The sequence below is a fragment of the Corvus kubaryi genome, unplaced genomic scaffold (genome assembly GCF_017639235.1).
Source record: "Corvus kubaryi isolate FWS band 111438036 unplaced genomic scaffold, C.kubaryi_AGA036_p1.0 split1-37374, whole genome shotgun sequence".
Taxonomy (NCBI): domain Eukaryota; kingdom Metazoa; phylum Chordata; class Aves; order Passeriformes; family Corvidae; genus Corvus; species Corvus kubaryi.
The window spans coordinates 3,308,652-3,325,578 of NW_024582079.1; the positions used below are offsets into that span (position 1 = coordinate 3,308,652).

A 16,927-nucleotide genomic window follows, 5' to 3' on the forward strand; every position below is an offset into this window, starting at 1 on the left:
TGGGACACATGGGCATGATTCCAAGCTCACCAGGGGAGGTTTACACTGGACATTGGGAAGTATTTAGCCAGAGGGCAGTAAGCCCTGGAACAGGCTGTCCAATTCTCCGTTCCTCTTCCAAGACACTCAGCATGGTGCTACCACCAGAAATTTCAATATTCTATTTGCTTTGCCATTCCCTGGTACTCTTAAGGCCCAGTTCTGTTCCGGGCTGCTGAGTGGCAAGAACACATTCTGTGCTTTTACACCCCTAAATATTAGGTATAATCTCCCCTCAGACTTTGTCTTCACTTATATTTGCTTAATCCTTCATTTCCCCTGCTTCTGCCTTCTGCTTGAAGACCCTTCTCTTTTCCCAGCTTCATATTTTCTGTTTGCAAATAACAGCCTTGGAGGAAGTAGCTGGAAATGTTTTGTTGCCAAAACCACATCCTTCCCAAAGAAATGCAACATCATCTTCAAGAAATATATTTCACTCCTTCTGACTGTTTTATTTCTTTCTGACCAATTGACAAATAAGTTCTTTGGAAGTTCTTCTCTGGAACAGCTGAGTAATAAAGCAAAAGTAATTCAGGGCAGTAAGGTCAGGAATGAAGTATTGCAGACTGACAAAATTCTGTGCAAATAAATGTAGCACAGTGCAAACTGGAGTGCAATTCCAAGTTCAAATGATAAAATGATGGGCTTTTAACCAGGCATTACACTTTTAGTAATGAGATTTTGGGCTTACCATGATAGTCAAGCTCATGAAAATATCACCCTTCTACTTGCTGGCATTGAAAAAAGCAAATAAAATTTTAGCAGCAAAGGCAATCAGTAAAAAACCTAATTTGCTATATTCTACCAGATACAGTTCATACAACGCCATTTACACACAGCCCCAGCTGCTCTGTGAACAGGACTAATGAAACCTGAGGCATCCAATATCCTGGAGACTTTTTCCCTGCAATGATCAAAATTTCTCCCATTACTCACCACCCAGCAGTGGCTGTGAGCTGATGCTCAGCTGATGCCAGTGCAGGGAGAAGCTCACTCTCACCTGGGACACAAATTTGCGTCTTTATTCAGCTAAAAATTCCCACGAAGCTTGTCCAGACAGAACTAGGCAGTATGTCACAGGCAACCAGGAAAGGCACAGGATGAACACAGCATCCTATCAGCTTTGTTCCTATAGCAGGGCTGGGCCAACAGCAGCAGAGTGCATTGAAAAAGGCCATCCAAAATCCAAAGGTACAGGGAAGAACCACAAACACGAGTTGCTTTCTGCTTCTGTACTGCTATCTAGTGGCTTCTTGCAGGCAGAAAAGGCAGAGTTGTCTCAAAAAAGACAGTTTTCAGCTCATCAGCCTCATCAGCTCAACGTGCTGCCAGACGATCTCCTGAGGGGTGAATGGGTTCCAAGTGCCACCTGCTTGTCTCTAGGGCTCATTTTGAAATGCCTGTTCCAAAATCCACTGACATAAGTGGAGATAGTGAAAAAGCCCAGGGAGCTCTGCCTTTGTGGATGTGTATCACACTGCATATCCAAGGCAAAGTTCTTGCTCCAAACAACTTTGCAAAGTCTGTTTACCAAGTAATTGCAGAGCAGAAAGATTTGGGTTGATTCAAGATTTTGGTTATCAGATGTTCTGGAACTTTATTTTACATGAAAAACTTCCTGATGTAAGAATTAGTCTGAATCAGTCTGTAACATTAATTTAAAAAATCCTTACGGACAAGCATCTTTTATGATCCGGAGTCTTAAGGATGGACCACAAACTCCATAAGAGCATAAGCAGTTGAAATCAGATGATTTTGGAAACCCCACACATCTAACTCTGACCCCAGCAGAGACTGATTATGTAAAATTGTGGAAAGCAGAAATTGCTGAAGATGTTTTCCGAGACCAAGTTCAGAGACCAGATCAGACTTCCTCTGGCTCCTGTCAGGGGCAGGAACTTGCAGCAGCAACAGGCTCAGCCAGGCAGAAGGAAAGCAGTGTCTGCAGCAGGGGCAGAGATTTGGGGTTAGTAATTGTTGTTAATAGTCAAGAGCAAAAATACAGTCTGACACCAGCAGGTCCTTTCTGGTCTCAGCACCTTCTTGCACAAAGCTACACATGATGTGAAGATAAAAAACGACAGAGCTGGTTTTGTCCATCACTTTTCCTGGCCCTAAGATCAGTGATCACCCAATATCTGTGCTCCCATTCTTCAGTCAGCCATTAATTCATCCCTACGTTTTCAACCTTTTCAGCCTGCTACAACAGAGAGATCCAGGAGAACACAGGAGTAAAAATACAAAACATCCCAGGGTCACCTGTCCAAGTTTGCTTTCCATTTCTTCCTTCCTCAGCAGGATGAGCCTTTCCCTCCTTTGTGAGTCTGTGCAAGAACACTCACCTGCAAGACCCCACCTGAGCCAGACCCTGTGGAACTCCTGAGGAAACCCCCGCCCTCCCCAGCCACCCCAAGCCCTCCCATCTCCACCAGCTGGGACAAGGCTGGTGGAACTTCTCCACTGACCCCACTCCCCTTAAAGCACAAGCAGACCATGGCCTCAAGTGCCTCAGCTGTTAACATAAATACCTACTGATTTTATTATTGTGCCTTTATGCCTCACTGCATTGTTGAAATCATTTTGGAGTTTAAAATTAACTCCATGTTAGAAACTTTGTGATGCATCTGAGAGTTTTCCCTCTGGTGTCAGTGTCTGTTTTGGGTAATTCCACACTGCTCCTTGGGATGAGCTTCAGGGCTAAATGATTTGACCAATAATTGGTAAGATTTGGTGTCTCTCCTGCCAGTGCTGCTTTTCTGCTCTTTCAGGAAGTTCCCAACCTCTGTTTAAAATGTGTTCTTAAAAACAACTGGGGACAATTATTCTTCCACTTAAAGACGATTTGGGTGTATTGTGTTTCTTGCTCAGCAATTCATACTGACAGGGCTGACTCCATTTATTTATTTAAAGTAAATCAAAATTTTGTTTTGCAGGGAATAAAAGCTGAGGCACATCACTAACTGAGGAACAATGGAGGAAAGGCATTTGGCCCCAGATACCTCCTGTTTATGAGGTAAAATCCATCAAACATATTCAACATTCGTAGGAGTTAAGAGCTGTTTGATATCTAGAGATGTGTGAAGGCAGGGCCAACTCCCAGCCAATATTTTGTGCAATGTCCATGATTTCTCTGCAAGCTAAGGAAAGAATTTAATTAACTTCACTAAGTGTGTGTTGGGGGGGGCGGGGGAGGGGAGCTGTTCAGTTTTTTTCAGAGACCTAGAAGTGAGACCTTTCACCCAAGGGCTTCTCAGGGTAAAGATGTGCCTGAGGAGAAAGCCACAGAAAAATAGTGATGTACTTGGCCAAAAACCTTACATTTAGTCATAATTCTCTGCACACAAGCTGTGAGTGTTCTGTCTATTGAAGTACTGATGCTGTAGGCTTCAAGAATATCCCCTCAGGGGTGAGCAGCCATAGCTCCTCCAGATTTAATTCCAGGTGGACAGGAATCAGAATATTGTATTACTGAGCTGTTACCGGGACAGGCCATACCTGATTTCAATGAAAATACAACTAAGTGTGTATTAAATTACTAATACTACTGAGACTGGCCATGTGACATCTTTGTCACACAGCTCTGAGTCTGTGCCCTCCGATGGCACAGACTCTGTGGAAGGTGGCAGATAGAATCCACAGTGAACACAATTGTGCCCTTCAGGCACATCCTCTTGTTTTTCCAAAAAGGAAGCGAGAATTTGAAGCAGATAATAAATATAATCGTAACTTTCCTTAGGAAATGGAAAGTTCCACCGATGCCAGTTTCGGTTTCTGTTTCTGGAACAGGCTGATAAAGATTTTAATTAAAAGTGTAGCTTTTATTTGTTTTATTATTAGGATGTGAATAATGCTTCAGTAGTGCAGTCACGTTCAGCTGCTGAGCAGAGGGAGCAGCCAACATTTTGCCAACTATTTAATGTCCCAGCAATGACAAAGGCAGCCATGCATCCAGTCCTTAGTGCACGATATAAACATTTTCCTCTGCATGATTCTCATCTTCCAGGACATTATGGCTCCTCATGCCTTGTGGCCTCCAAAATGCAACAAAGCTGCACAAAAGAGTAAAAATCATGGTGTTAAACTAAAAACAGACAATAAAACCACAGAGGAACAGATCAACCAGCTCACTAGAAAACGCAAAATATGCATAAACACATGATCATGACTGATAATGAGTCATCTCTCCATTTATGAGAAAATTCACACCTGTGGTTAGCAAAGTCCCTGATGCTATGAACTGACAGTGACATTTTTGCTTATTAAGTAATGAAAAGTAGCAGCTTTCTACTGAATTTATCTTATTAATTTCTTTTTATAATGTTTTCTATTAACTTGAGGTTAAAAAAGAAAGCCAAAGTATGTGGTGGAATGGTCAGCACACTGACATTTTTCTTCTGCAACCTCACTTGTCCTATTAGCAAAAGCAGGAACAGAAAACTTACCCTGCAGAGCCACCCATCTTCTTCGTGTTGTAAAAATATTCTAAGGACCATCCAGAATGAAAGTAAAGAAAGAATGAAAAAGAATAATTAAAACAAATAATTTTGTTTAAACAATTAGAAGCAAGTAAAGTAGTGGGTTCGAAGATAAATTCAAGTGTAAGAAACTAAATAAGGGAATTTCAAATGTTCTCAGGATAGGAAATTCCCATTGTGAGCAGCCACAGCAGTGGCTTCCAGGGACCTCAGCTCCCTGCCCTGAAGTGGGAGAGGTGGCATCAGCCACAGCTGTGACTGGACAAACCTGAGCAATCCTTGAGTAACTGCCTATGAAAAGTACTTACGTTTAGTGAGGAACAGAGCCAAAATCAGGATGAGCAGAAGTGCTGCACATGAGCCAATCCCAACGTACAGCCCATGCTCTGGATGCTGCTGACTGGGAAGTGATACAGACGTGTTCTGTCAAACACAAGCCAAGGAGCATTAGTGGAACTGACAGCAAGAAGCCCATGCAGTACCCAAAGGCCTTTGGTGTGTTTTGCAACTCTGCAGGAAAAGTACACCTGAGACCAAAAGCCTAACTTGAGAAACAGGCCCAGCTTCAAGCAGAATCTGCAACAATTGTGTGAACCCTGCTGTTAAACTCAGTCTTTGAGATTTTCAGAAGACCTGAAGTTAGGACAAATCTCATTTATTCAGGTTTAATAATATTTGGTGAATTTTTTTAATGAGTAAGATATCTCATGATATCACACCCTCCCACCTGTGCTGCAGGACTCAGCAGGACACACAGAGCTGCCTGTTTGGCCCCCAGTGCACGGGGAGTGCAGGGCACCCCTGTGCTCTCAGGTGGCCCAGGTTCCACTCTTCCCCACATCCTGCCGTACCTGCAGGTTTGCAGTCCCATCCAAGCAGTCTGAGGTGCCTGAGCAGGGAGCAGAGGCCTGAAAGGAAATACACATATTGCTAAAGCCCTTCCTCCTCTAGAAGGAAGTACTTTATGCGTGCTAAGCAGGGTTTTTTCCCCCCTCTCTAATAATGAGCACATAAGCACTCTTTATAACCACTAAAAACACAGACTACAAACCAAGGATCTGTTGCAATTAGACAAAACCAGTGGAAGTGACCTGGAGGGATGACCCAGTAGCCTCTCAAGTCCATCCACTCTAGGTGTGCTACAGCAAGGTTGATGCTTACATTCTGAGGAGCTTCTGAAGCAGAAACCACTGGCCAGGTCCTCGTGACAGTAAAGGAGGGTTCACTGGTGCTGCCAGGAGCTGAGCAAAGGCAAGACAAACACATCACTTGCACAGAGAACTCTTCTGTCTTGACAGAGAAGAATTTGTACTGCTGACTTGGGACCCTGAACTTCTGTGTCTGTCAGCAGTCTCTGCATATCATAAGAGGTTGGTGCCTTCAGAGGGCAGCACAAAACTCTGATATTGAAGTTTCTTCCACCCTTTTCAGAGCTTTGGACTCCTTCCAAGAAATACTTGGCTCTTGCTGCTATCACTGGGAAGGAGTTACCAGTTGGTTCTGGAGCCAAGAAGCAGTGGCCATAGAATCATTAAACAGATTGGGTTAAAAGGGATCTTAAAGCCTATCCCATTCCAACCCCCTGCCATGGGCAGGGACACCTTCTGCTGGACCAGGTTTCTCAATGCCCCATCCAACCTGGCCTTGAAGCAAAAAATGATGCATAAAGCAAACTCAGGTGAAAACTGATGAACATTAGCTCAGGGCCTGGAAGCAGCACGTGATGCAGAATCACAGAAAGCATACCTTTAAAGTCCCAGGCAGCTATACAGTAAACACACTGAACAAAATGGGATATATTTGCATAAGGACCTGCAGCACATTCTGAGGTAGTTTCCCTGAGCACAGCTATTTGCCATACTTAAGTTAACAAATTGTTGTCTTCTCCATCATCAGTCTCAGTTTCTCCACATGTTGTCAGATGATATAAAAACCTCCTGAAAACAAAATCTCCTGTTCACTCTGTGCCAACCCCAGCTGGTTGTTTTTGTGTTTTAAATTGTTACCCTTATCCCAGAAGTTTTGAGGAGGATAGGATCATCAGCTTCCATTGGAGATTCTGGAGTATTTCTACATCAGAGGCACAAGGCCACCTGCCTTTTCCAATCTCCTGCAGTGTGAACATGCACACACTAACTTGGATTCTGAAAACTTCAAACACTGTTCCACCATCAGCTAAGGAAGAGGTCACGGGGATAAGAAAACCCCTGAGTTCTAAGAATGGAATCTATGTTATTTGCAACTAGAATAGAAACCGTCTGAGAAAGTTTTCACTTCTTCTTCCAAAAAGGAAATGCAGCTGTTGTAACACTAATTTGGAGTTCCTTAGCTGGAAACATCCAAGACAGAGGGAGAAATACAAATGGCATCCCTGATTTTTTTTTCTTCCAGAACCCAGAGAACAAGCCATTGCTACACCACATGGTTTCTCTTGTGCAGTGGAAATTAAAGTTGTCTTTTTCCACCTGAAAAAGATGCAGCTGAGTGGGTACGTGATAGAAGTTTATCCTTTTGTGAGGGGAATGTAGAAAACAAGTGAGTAACAGCTGAGCACTGTCTCTGCCACTGCAATGAGGGACCTCACGTTATTAAATGTGCACAGAGGCCGTGGGCAGCCTCTGAGACACACACCAGGGTGGAAGAATACTTTGGCACTGTATCACAAAATTAATGTCATTTTTCTACCATCCTCCTTAATCATCTGCTGCTGGCTGCTACTGGAGGCAGGAGCCTTAATTAGATGCTCTTTTAAGCTAGCCCAATAAAACAATTCTGATTAAATAGTGGGTACACCAAACTCCTAAAGAGTTGTGTTTTACCATTCATGGGATGAATTTCTAGAAGATGAGGTGAGATTTTATACCACTAAAAACCCCAACAAACCAAAAGAACAGTCAAATAAAAGCAAACCTTGCAGCACCACTAAAACATCTACTTAAACATCACACCTGGAAGCAGCTTCCTCCCATATATTCATGTTCCTTCTATTGTACTCTGTATAATATCAAGCAGAATTTAAATCCAAGTTCTGATCTGGTCTCTGGTAATGTTTAGTAAATTTTAGCCAAGACATTTCTATCATCATTTTGTTTCCTTCCTAAGATTCCCCATTTGCAATGAGGTTAACACTTGGAAAAAAGTTACCTGAGGTCTGTTCAGAGGTGTAAGTGTGAGGACTTGCAGTAGAGATCCTTGCTGATGTTAAAAAATAAAACAAAATCAACACATCATTAACCTTATTGGGCATTTATGTAGTGAGAAAGAGACAGTGTTTCCATAATAAATGTTTGCTAGCAAAGCACAAGTACACTTTTCAGCCACTCGTTCTGTATAACATCACAAGCAAGGGAAAAACTAAAAATCAAAGGAAGAATTGATAAAAAGCTTCTCTATACCAATTTTGTCTCCCTGGGCTTTAATCTAGAATCAAGCAGGGAAAATCAAACACAGCTGTCTATGAAAAAGGTGCAGCAATTGCAAAGCTTTGGATGAATACTTTATGCTGCCCTTTCTTTTAAATTCTTCAGTGTCTCTAGGAATGCTCCATGAAAACATCATGTCCTTTTTTAATTGCAGTGTCTGCAGTGGGATAACAACATTGCCAAAGACAGCTTAATTGAGGCAGCACTAACAGCAGATGTGCAAGGTCCTCAAGATCAGTCTTATGGATGATTGCAGAAATCATTTGCACCACAAGCTTTGAAGTCCAGACCCAAGAGCAGATCTACCACAGTGGTACTCGCACAAGAGCACTCCTCTGCACTCACCTTTCATTATCACAACCTTGTGATTAATCAGTTGATCGTTGAACCACCCTGGGACCTCCACACGGCAGCAGTAAATCCCTGAGTCTGCTTCCCTGGCGTCCTCGATCGTCAGGGACACGTCCCCCCTGTGCAGGTCCCCTTTCAACTGGTACCTGCTGCTGTGCTGCTCTGTCACCCTCCAGCCATCTGTCCAGATAATGGGCCGGGAACATTTGGAATTGGGACACCTGTCCCGACCCCAGCACATGGATGTGATGCCATTTCCATCCCGGACACTGTAGTGGCAGGGCACAGTGACGTCCTGACCAACCTCTCCTACCACAACTAATTCCGATACTGTGGGGCCTGTGGACAAAAAGACAAACATGATTGTTCAGCACAGGACACACAAGTGGAAGTTTCTTGTGCACCTTGCATGTCCTGAAACCTCCCATCTCTCAAAGAACACCAGGCATTGCTGGATCAGATTTTGCACAAATAGACGTGTCCCAGCAGGAGTGATGCAGTGAGGGGTAATGATCAGGCCAGGGACATGTTCAGAGAAAGAACATTTTCTGCAGCCTCTGCAGGCAGGCAATGAAGTAAAGAACTCTGTGGCGTCTCTTGAGCCAGGTGCAGTCTGTTGGCTCTTCACTTTTTCCTTCATGTACATTTAACCCAAGCCACACACGTGTGAACGGTAAGACACGGACTTTCCTCAAAACCACAGTGGGAAACTCTTCCCCCCTTTCAATGAACTAAACTGCAGGTTTCATCAGAATGATCACTGCTGAATGAATTCCTTTCTCTTGCCTAAAGGCAGATTTTGCCCACCCTTATCAGAAGAAATTTTTCAGGGCTTTTCTTAGAAATATTATAAATACTCTCTTTTTTCTTCCACTACCTTATTCTCTAATTCTTACGCAGTTTCTAACTTGTTTGCTTCCCCATAAATTTGTCACATTTCCAGAAGGCTGTGTCACACTACGCAGGTCAAGACAGTGAGCCCTAACTCCCAGTAGCCCATTCATCACCGTGAAAAAGCTGTTTTGCCCAGTCCAGCTCAGATATTTTCCTAACCTATTATATTTAAAAATAAACCTGCATGCAGAGATTTTGCCACAATAACACACTGGAAACAATTTTCTGAAACCAATGTTTCTTATTTAATATGAAAAGGAAGTTAAAACAGAAACTCGTCATAAAAGGCTTAATAAAGAACTACAAAAATTATCTGTAATATCCCTTTTCTTTCTACTGAATTTATCTTAGCACCAAATTTTTAATGTCTATCTGTCTTTATTAGTACCACTTCCCAACCTGTTGTTTTCATGGCTGTTGCTCTTAATCTAGGACTACGTCCTCAGAATAAAAAAAAAGAAAGGAAAAATTATCAATTTGTCCCAATAAAATTTCATATTGGTTAAAAAACACCAGAAGCCACAGCTGATCTTTTCACTGTCTACCTAAGCATTCATCTTCACAAAGCCTGCCAAAGTGAAATGTCGTTCTTTTACACCTTCTCTAAAACAATTGAAAGTTCTCTGCTCAAATCATCATTATCTAAAAATGCCCACTAAAAAAGCAAAATGAGCAGCCAGCCCAAGAAGGAGCATTTTTAAAACCATCATACCCTCAGCATGCTTCTGTTTTCCAAAGGAGATGAGGCCATTAGAACTCTATTGAGCCACCGTGATAAAGTTCTATTTTAACATAGAGAACTGCAGCTTCTGTGATGTGGCCTCTCTTCCTGTTGCAAATTAAAATTTCTCTTTGCTACCCTCAGAATCACGGATGCATGTTACCTCCACCCACCTCCATCCAGTTGTTTATGCCCCTTTGGTTACCTGTAAACAGCACCAGAAGAACCCAGTTCAGGGAGAGGTAAGACAACATTGTGGCTGAAGACGACAAACAACGCTCCCGTTCACCCTTCTCATTCAAGAAAAATTATCTTCTTTGTGAACTTCTGTGTTTCCTTCTTAGCACATCATCTCCAGGCACAGTTGTGGGTGCCTCTCAATCCAATCTGGGCTGTTTTGCCTGAGGTTGGGCTGTGTCCTGCAGCACAGCCAAGTGCTGCTGGGGCAGGGTACGAGCGCACTGAGCTCCTGCCGGCAGGGCTTTGACTGAGAGATGACAACACTTCACAGCACCACACAAATCTGCTTCTCGTTTTTTTCAGATCTGTTTGGTGACAGTAAGTGAAACTTGACAGCAGCACTGGGCTGACACAGTTATCAGCAATCCACAGCCCCAGATTGCTGCCCATACCTGCCTTTGCCAGAGTGGGTAGCATCTGGATTAAAGATTCCATAGTATGTGGCAGACTGTGGCAAGTGGAAAGGGCTTGGCTAAATAACAGATTTCTAGGATGAGCTACTCAAGCTTTTAATTGTAAGTTTCTGGTTCTAATACTTAGAAGCAACTCAGTGCACCTTCTGGCAAATTTTCTTTGGCAGAGGTAACCTGGTAGTATTGGAAAACTGTTACACAGCTGAGCCTAATGGAGTGGCTGTCTTTTCTCATCTGACTTTTAAAAATTCCATATGCACCTGGGCCTTTGCAATGCAAAGTAAAACATCCAGAATACAGAGGAGACTTGAAAAAGTAGTGTGGAAACCATGTCATCCCAAACTCAAGGCTCACTCTGACCAAATGCTGAAATACAGCTTTTGAGAAACGCTGTTCCCTGGACCCTCTCCCTGTGCCTGGATCATCACACTCTCCTCAAGGATAGCTGGTCTTTTTATATTGTTTGGACTAGAACTGCACCTGTGATCAAGGGCCAAGAAATGTTCTTTGCTGAAGCATCTAATCTACCCCACAGTGTTTTATACAGATGCAATTAAGTACTAAGGAGTTATTTATGAATATACAGATGCAATTAAGTACTAAGGAGTTATATTATGAATTATGAATTTAAGTGGAAGATGGTATAGAACTGGAACCTTGCCTTGAATGGCTACCTTATAGGAGAACAGAGGCACCATACCAACACGTTTTCTGAAGTGAAAATTAGGAAAACCAAGGGATTAACATAGCTGAGAGATAATTAGCAACACACCTGTAGGTAAGAATGGATAGAAAGAGGGATGAAGGGTGATTTTCACATGCAGCAGCTGGAAGCAGAACTCCTTAAGAAAAGGCTTCCTCTCTGCTCCTGAGGTTTCTGAGGAAAGAGGAAACTGCAGAGAGCTGCTAGAGGAACAATTCTGCTAATTACCAGCAGGATCCTGAAACTGCTCTGCAAGAACAGGAAAGGCAGCTGGCCAGGATCCCAGGAAAGCCATTCTGGTCACACAGTAGAAGAATATGAGAGTTACAGAACTACAGTTAACCCACCTGCTTTAGATTTCACCTCAAACACAGACCATAGGAAATGCCTTGATGTAATTTGAGCTTCTGTGTGCCTGTTTTCCAAGTTCCTGTGTGTTGTTTGTACAAGAAACAAACACCATTTCTGCAGGTATTTTTTCTTGACTCAGAGCATACAGAATTATGAAATGGCATACTGAAAACAAGCAGGAAGTGACAAAAGAAAGTACAACAGGAAAAACCAACTTTAATCTGTGCCTACCACCTCACATGAGACATTTAACAAAAATTACACTTTTTCGTTTCTACGAAAAAAACACAGGTCACAAAACATTAAACATTTTCATCTGCCCAGTCACTCACAGCCTCCAACAGGTGCACAACGAAAGCTTTGTCTGCTTATACAACAGCAAAACAAAATACAACATGTAGCCTCAGAACCCCTTCTGCCTCTCACTGTGGTACATTAACAAAACAAGGTGTTCTCTTCATGTCATTTCATCAATAATGCTGCACATGGCTGCATCTTTGTCCAAAACCTGATCTCTCTTGCCTCCAGAACGCTCCCTCTGCTTTTCGCTCTGTCCAATGCAGTTGCTGCCATCATCAGTATCCATGGGTTCCACTTGCACTCTCAGTCCCCCCTCTGCATGAGGCAGATCATCAGGCAGGGAAGCCAGGCAGTTCTGGATCATCTCCACGACTCGCTCCAGGTGCTTCTGGAATCGCTCTGCGGTCTCCAGGCGCTGGCGCTTCTGCACCTCCATCATGACCCTCAGTGTCTCCCTGGCTTGGTGAGGGCGATACTCATTTATAAGGTGATGGACGTGGACAAAAAGCAGTTTCAAGTCTTCCAGTTTCTCCTCTCGCTTTATACTCCCTGGACTCCTTATCAAGATATCCAAGAGGTCCAAAAAGTTGACCAGGATAGACATGTTAAGTTTCCTTAACTCCTTCTTGTGATCAAACTGCATAGGATGCAGCCGTTCAATGCCCTGGCTCTCCAGGGGCCGAATGATCAGATCATCACACTGGAACTGATTCCCAAACATCATGTAGCTGTCCTTCACAGGTGGAGGTGGCTTTGGAGCCAGGCCTTTATGGATATTTTCATCAGTATATTCTTTTATATATTGCATGGGAGGCGGAGGAAGGGCACTCACTTGCTGAGGCTCACCCATTCTTGCCAGATGAAATGCCTAAGGAATGACCCAAGAAACTGGCGTTAACAATTTGTGTCACAAGGTTATAATATAAACATAAACAAAGACAAAATATGGGAGGTGGCTGTAAGAGAATGAGCCAGAAGAGACAAATCCATGTGCTGAATACAGAAAACTCCTGGCAAATCTATTACTTTTTCATTAAGGATTACCTGCACCAGAAGCACACAGGACACTTAATTTCCTAAATATGAAAGACCAGTCTGTAAACTCGGCAGCCAAAGGGAGAAGGGAGACCCCCTTCCTTAGCTGGGGCCTAGAGGGCAAACCCCACAGAATCACAGAGTATCCCGAGCTGGAAGGGACACACAAGGATCAACTCCTGGCCCTGCACACGGCACCCCACCAATCCCCGCCTGTGCCTGAGAGCGTTGCCCAAAGGCGTCTTGAACTCTTTCAGGCTTGGGGCTACATGACCAAAGAGACCCAGGGGAACCTGTTTAGTGGCCGACCACCCTCTGGGGGAAGAGCCTTTTCCTAATATCCACCTAACCCCCCCGGCACAGCTCCAGCCGTTCCCTCAGGTCCTGTCACTGGCACAGAGGGCAGAGATGGGCGCTACCCTTCGGGGGGAAGCTGCAGCCCGCGGTGAGGTCCCCCCTCAGTCTGCTCTTCTCCCGGCTGACCAGACCAAGTGACCTCAGCAGCTCCTCCTGCGGCCTCCCGTCCTCACTCGCACCCCACAAGAGGAACCGAGCCGGGCCCACACCCGCCGCCGCTCTGCCCTACGCCGGACCGGGCTCTGCGGAGGCCCAAACCCCGCAGCGGGACTCGCCACACCAGTACTGAAGAGACAAAAGCCGAAACCACGACCCGGCGGAGGACACGGACCCTCTCAGAAGCTTCACTGGCCCGCCCACCCTCACCTGCCAGCCGCGCTCCCTCAGCGCCGCCGCCGCCGCTTCCGCCCGGCTGCCCCCGCCCCTCGCTCCCCATTGGCTCGCGGCCCCGCGGTGCCGCACTCTGATTGGTTCCCGCGCACAGCAGTCAAGCGCTGCTCCAGTCAGCTCGCTCGGGGGCGGGGCCAGGCGCGGCGTTCCGGGCATGGCGGGCACGGGCCGGGCGGGGCTGTCCCGCGGCCGCTGGGCCCCCTCTGGGCTCTGTGGCCCCCTCAGGGTTCTGTGGCCCCCTCAGGGCTCTGTGGCCCCTTCAGGGCTCTGTGGCCCCCTCAGCGCTCTGTGGCCCCCTCAGGGCTCTGTGGCCCCCTCTCAGGGTGCGGGGCTCCCTCCAGAAGCCGCTGCTGAGGCGGCAGGACCTGCCGGGGCGGGAGAGACCCGCTTGGCGTCTCTCGGGGGTGGACGGGGCTGGAGCTGGGTCAGGGTGGCCCCGCTGCTGGGAGACACAGAATCACAGAAATCACAGAAATCACAGAATAACAGAATCAATTAGGTTGGAAAAGAGTTCTGAGGTCTCCCGGGAAGTGTTTGCAGCCTTCCTGTAGCCGAATACCCTAAATCTGACCATAGTGTGGCCAAACGGTTGGGTTCCGTTGCTTTTGTTTCAGTTCTCTTCTAGGAGGAATTGAAGTTAACATCGCGGGTTTAAGTTTTTCCGTGGATCAGGTGGAGCTGGGCTTGCTGGCATCGCTTGTGCAGGGTTTTCTCCCTGGAATGGCCAGCAGGGAAGGATTGTTGGCCGTTTCTGTGCTGTTCTCTCTCCCTCAGCAGATGGCAGCAATGGCCTTGGTGTGACCGGGACCCATCGCCACACACGCAGCGTCATTTACAGATTCACTCTTCCAGATCGATCACTGCCCCAAAAAAGTTGCAACTGAATGATACTTGCTTTGCATCCTGTTAGTTATTTCTAAAAAGATGCAAAGAACATCCAGAATAGTTAACATTTATTTGACTAGAAACCTTGAAAAGATGCACGGCTCACATTTTACAGAATATCTGAACATTTATATATTCCAAACTAAGCTACACTTTACAATTTACAATGACTTGAATATTTATATATTCCAAACTAAGCTACACTCTACAATCTACAGTGCATACAAGCCTGCCTATAAAATAGGCTGATCTGTTTTCATTTATAAGCAATTTATTGAATTCGGACAAGGCTGCAGCTCCATGCTGTAACTAAGACGTTTCTGCTTTAGAAAAGGAGGTCTCATTCCTTCACCCCTATTCATTCTTCCTCATCCCTCTCTCCTTTATTCCCTCGCTGCTCCTCCAGCCCCTGCACTGGCCGTGCAGTCCTTTCTTGTCACTGCTTGTACCATCACCATCGGGCATTGGATTGCAAAGCAAACTGATGCAGCCCCAAACCCCACAGAAAACATTACTGCAGTTTTTCTGGGTTAAGTTTTCAGCTTTTCTGAACTGTGGTGTGTACCCTGTGAGCATCAGGGCAAGCTTTTTGAGAGAGGAGAGTGCATAGGCAGAAGGAAAGGAGGAGGCTGGGGAGATGGGGAGGGGAATGGTTCTCCTCGTTTCCGTGGCAGAAAGCTCTTATCTTGTCTCAAATCATCTTGTTACATCATACTCGGAAAGACGGGCAAGGAATAAAAGCTATCGCCTCCAGAAATGAGATAACCCGTGTAGTAGGAGGTACCAACAAACCTTTGGTTTTACTGGGCTTTCCAGACTTTGCTTTCACATTCTTTTTACAGGAGCTGAGCTTGATTCTCTAGTGCCCTGCACTCAGTGAGCCATGCAGAAAGGATGTAAAATGCTGTGACTTCAAACAGGAGCAGGCAGTGAGAGCCAAGCACTTGGATTTTTACTTGATCTCTGTGATATCCTTGACCCATTTTCTGTATGACAGTGGCCAAGACAGAGGGGATATAATGTCAGCTAATGAAATAAGAAAAGCATGTTTCAGTCTTGTTCTTGGTTGTGTGGCTGGTTCTCAGAAGACCCATGGACGACACTTTCCAGCCCACGGGGAGCTGTTGACACTTCTTACAGTGGTTCTAAACGAGAAATTAAGAATGATGATGAGTGTCAAGTGTAGCACTCTACAGTTTGCTTTCTGCTCCATTCCAGCTCTTTTCTGAAATAAGGACACTATCCAGTACAAGTCTACCACTGATAACACAGTACAATTCCTACATCATCTCCAACTTGTAGGAATGAACTTGGACACCCCTCAGCAGATGGTGAAGCAGTACCATGACATTCTCTGCCTCGAAGACTCAATATCTTAATTTACAGCTTTGGTTAAGTTTATTTTCATTTTCTTCATAACTAATTTTATGCAAATTGGCATGTTTCAGTAGCAGGCACTCCAGTTCTGTTAATTCAGCAGCAGTGTGTACAGTGTGTGCCATTGCAGTATGCTGTTATTTTAGCAGAACTGGAATGCAAACATTGTACAAGCACAGTAAATATAAACCCCGTTTTCAAGCATGCTCTTAGAACAGCACTGCTCTCTTCTGTGCTACAACAGATTTCTTTCATTTTTTTGCTGCTACTGCACTCTAAACAATAAATAATTAAATAAATGTGTGTGCTTTTCTCACGTTGACTGAAAAACAGCCCCAAAGTCAAACTCAGTTCCAGTCTCTTGTTGGGTGTAGGTTATGGTTATACCTTACAGCCTGGTTAAGCAATGAGCTCAGGAATTTCCTTTTTTGGTTACAAGCTTTGTTGCAGGATATACCAGGGAGGAGGGTGAGAGAAAAGGAGTCTGTTGGGGGTGAAGGAGACTTAACCAAGCTTTATGTCTCCATCTGCTGTGGTTAATTCCCATCTCCCTGTCTCCCGCTGTGGCTTTGGGAGTTAATGAATTTGCAGTGCAGAGCTGTGCAGCCTTTTCTTCCTGACTCCTTGGACTAAAATATCAGCTGCAGCCTATTGGTACACCTGCTAATGTAGGAAAGGAGTTTAATGTTCCCATCATGTGAAAACTGGGGCACACCAACATGCAGTGCAGTGCAATGACAGCTGAACTGTTTCTTGCTCTACAGCCTGTTACAAGGTTCAAACAGATTCAAAGATCAGAAGAGAGCTTTCATGGTTATTTAGCAATAAAACAGGTATCTCACTATTATTAGTAAACTGATGGGGCTCAAAATCCAGGTGTATTTTGATAGAATCAGCCAGCACTCTTTCCTATGTTCGTAGTTGTACTGTTGTTTCTGGAAGCAGCCCCCCGACCTGATTTTTAAGCCAGACAT

The 16,927-nt window shown here is 44.8% G+C and overlaps 2 protein-coding genes across 4 annotated transcripts; both read right to left on the reverse strand.

Moving 5' to 3' along the window:
* Nucleotides 1-3,851: 3,851 nt before the first annotated feature.
* On the reverse strand, nt 3,852-10,411 carry LOC121657845 (hepatitis A virus cellular receptor 1 homolog). 2 transcript variants are annotated; one of them, XM_042013985.1, is made up of 8 exons: nt 10,108-10,408; nt 8,282-8,626; nt 7,659-7,709; nt 5,676-5,755; nt 5,366-5,422; nt 4,823-4,937; nt 4,482-4,521; nt 3,852-4,088 (listed from the first exon to the last, which is right to left on the reverse strand). In XM_042013985.1, exons 1-8 carry the CDS (start codon nt 10,154-10,156, stop codon nt 3,995-3,997), a joined length of 831 nt encoding a protein of 276 aa, XP_041869919.1. In that variant the 5' UTR covers nt 10,157-10,408; the 3' UTR covers nt 3,852-3,994. The 2 variants fall into 2 exon arrangements, with proteins under 2 accessions (XP_041869919.1, XP_041869920.1); XM_042013986.1 differs by lacking the exon at nt 7,659-7,709 and having other exon boundaries at nt 10,108-10,411.
* A 1,394-nt stretch (nt 10,412-11,805) lies between these two features.
* Nucleotides 11,806-13,717, reverse strand: LOC121657846 (mediator of RNA polymerase II transcription subunit 7). Of its 2 annotated transcripts, none has more exons than XM_042013987.1 (2): nt 13,668-13,717; nt 11,806-12,777 (listed from the first exon to the last, which is right to left on the reverse strand). In XM_042013987.1, exon 2 carries the CDS (start codon nt 12,757-12,759, stop codon nt 12,067-12,069), a length of 693 nt encoding a protein of 230 aa, XP_041869921.1. In that variant the 5' UTR covers nt 12,760-12,777; nt 13,668-13,717; the 3' UTR covers nt 11,806-12,066. The 2 variants fall into 2 exon arrangements, with proteins under 2 accessions (XP_041869921.1, XP_041869923.1); XM_042013989.1 differs by having other exon boundaries at nt 13,633-13,669.
* Nucleotides 13,718-16,927: the final 3,210 nt, after the last annotated feature.

Excerpts from the sequence above, each read along its gene's own strand:
- LOC121657845 (XM_042013985.1), bottom strand. The coding sequence starts at position 10,156 with ATGTTGTCTTACCTCTCCCTGAACTGGGTTCTTCTGGTGCTGTTTACA. Across the intron at positions 5,756-7,658 it reads CACCTCTGAACAGACCTCAG|CTCCTGGCAGCACCAGTGAA; the intron begins GTAACTTTTTTC and ends GCCTTTGCTCAG. Across the intron at positions 5,423-5,675 it reads CTTCAGAAGCTCCTCAGAAT|GCCTCTGCTCCCTGCTCAGG; the intron begins GTAAGCATCAAC and ends ATTTCCTTTCAG.
- LOC121657846 (XM_042013987.1), bottom strand. The coding sequence starts at position 12,759 with ATGGGTGAGCCTCAGCAAGTGAGTGCCCTTCCTCCGCCTCCCATGCAA.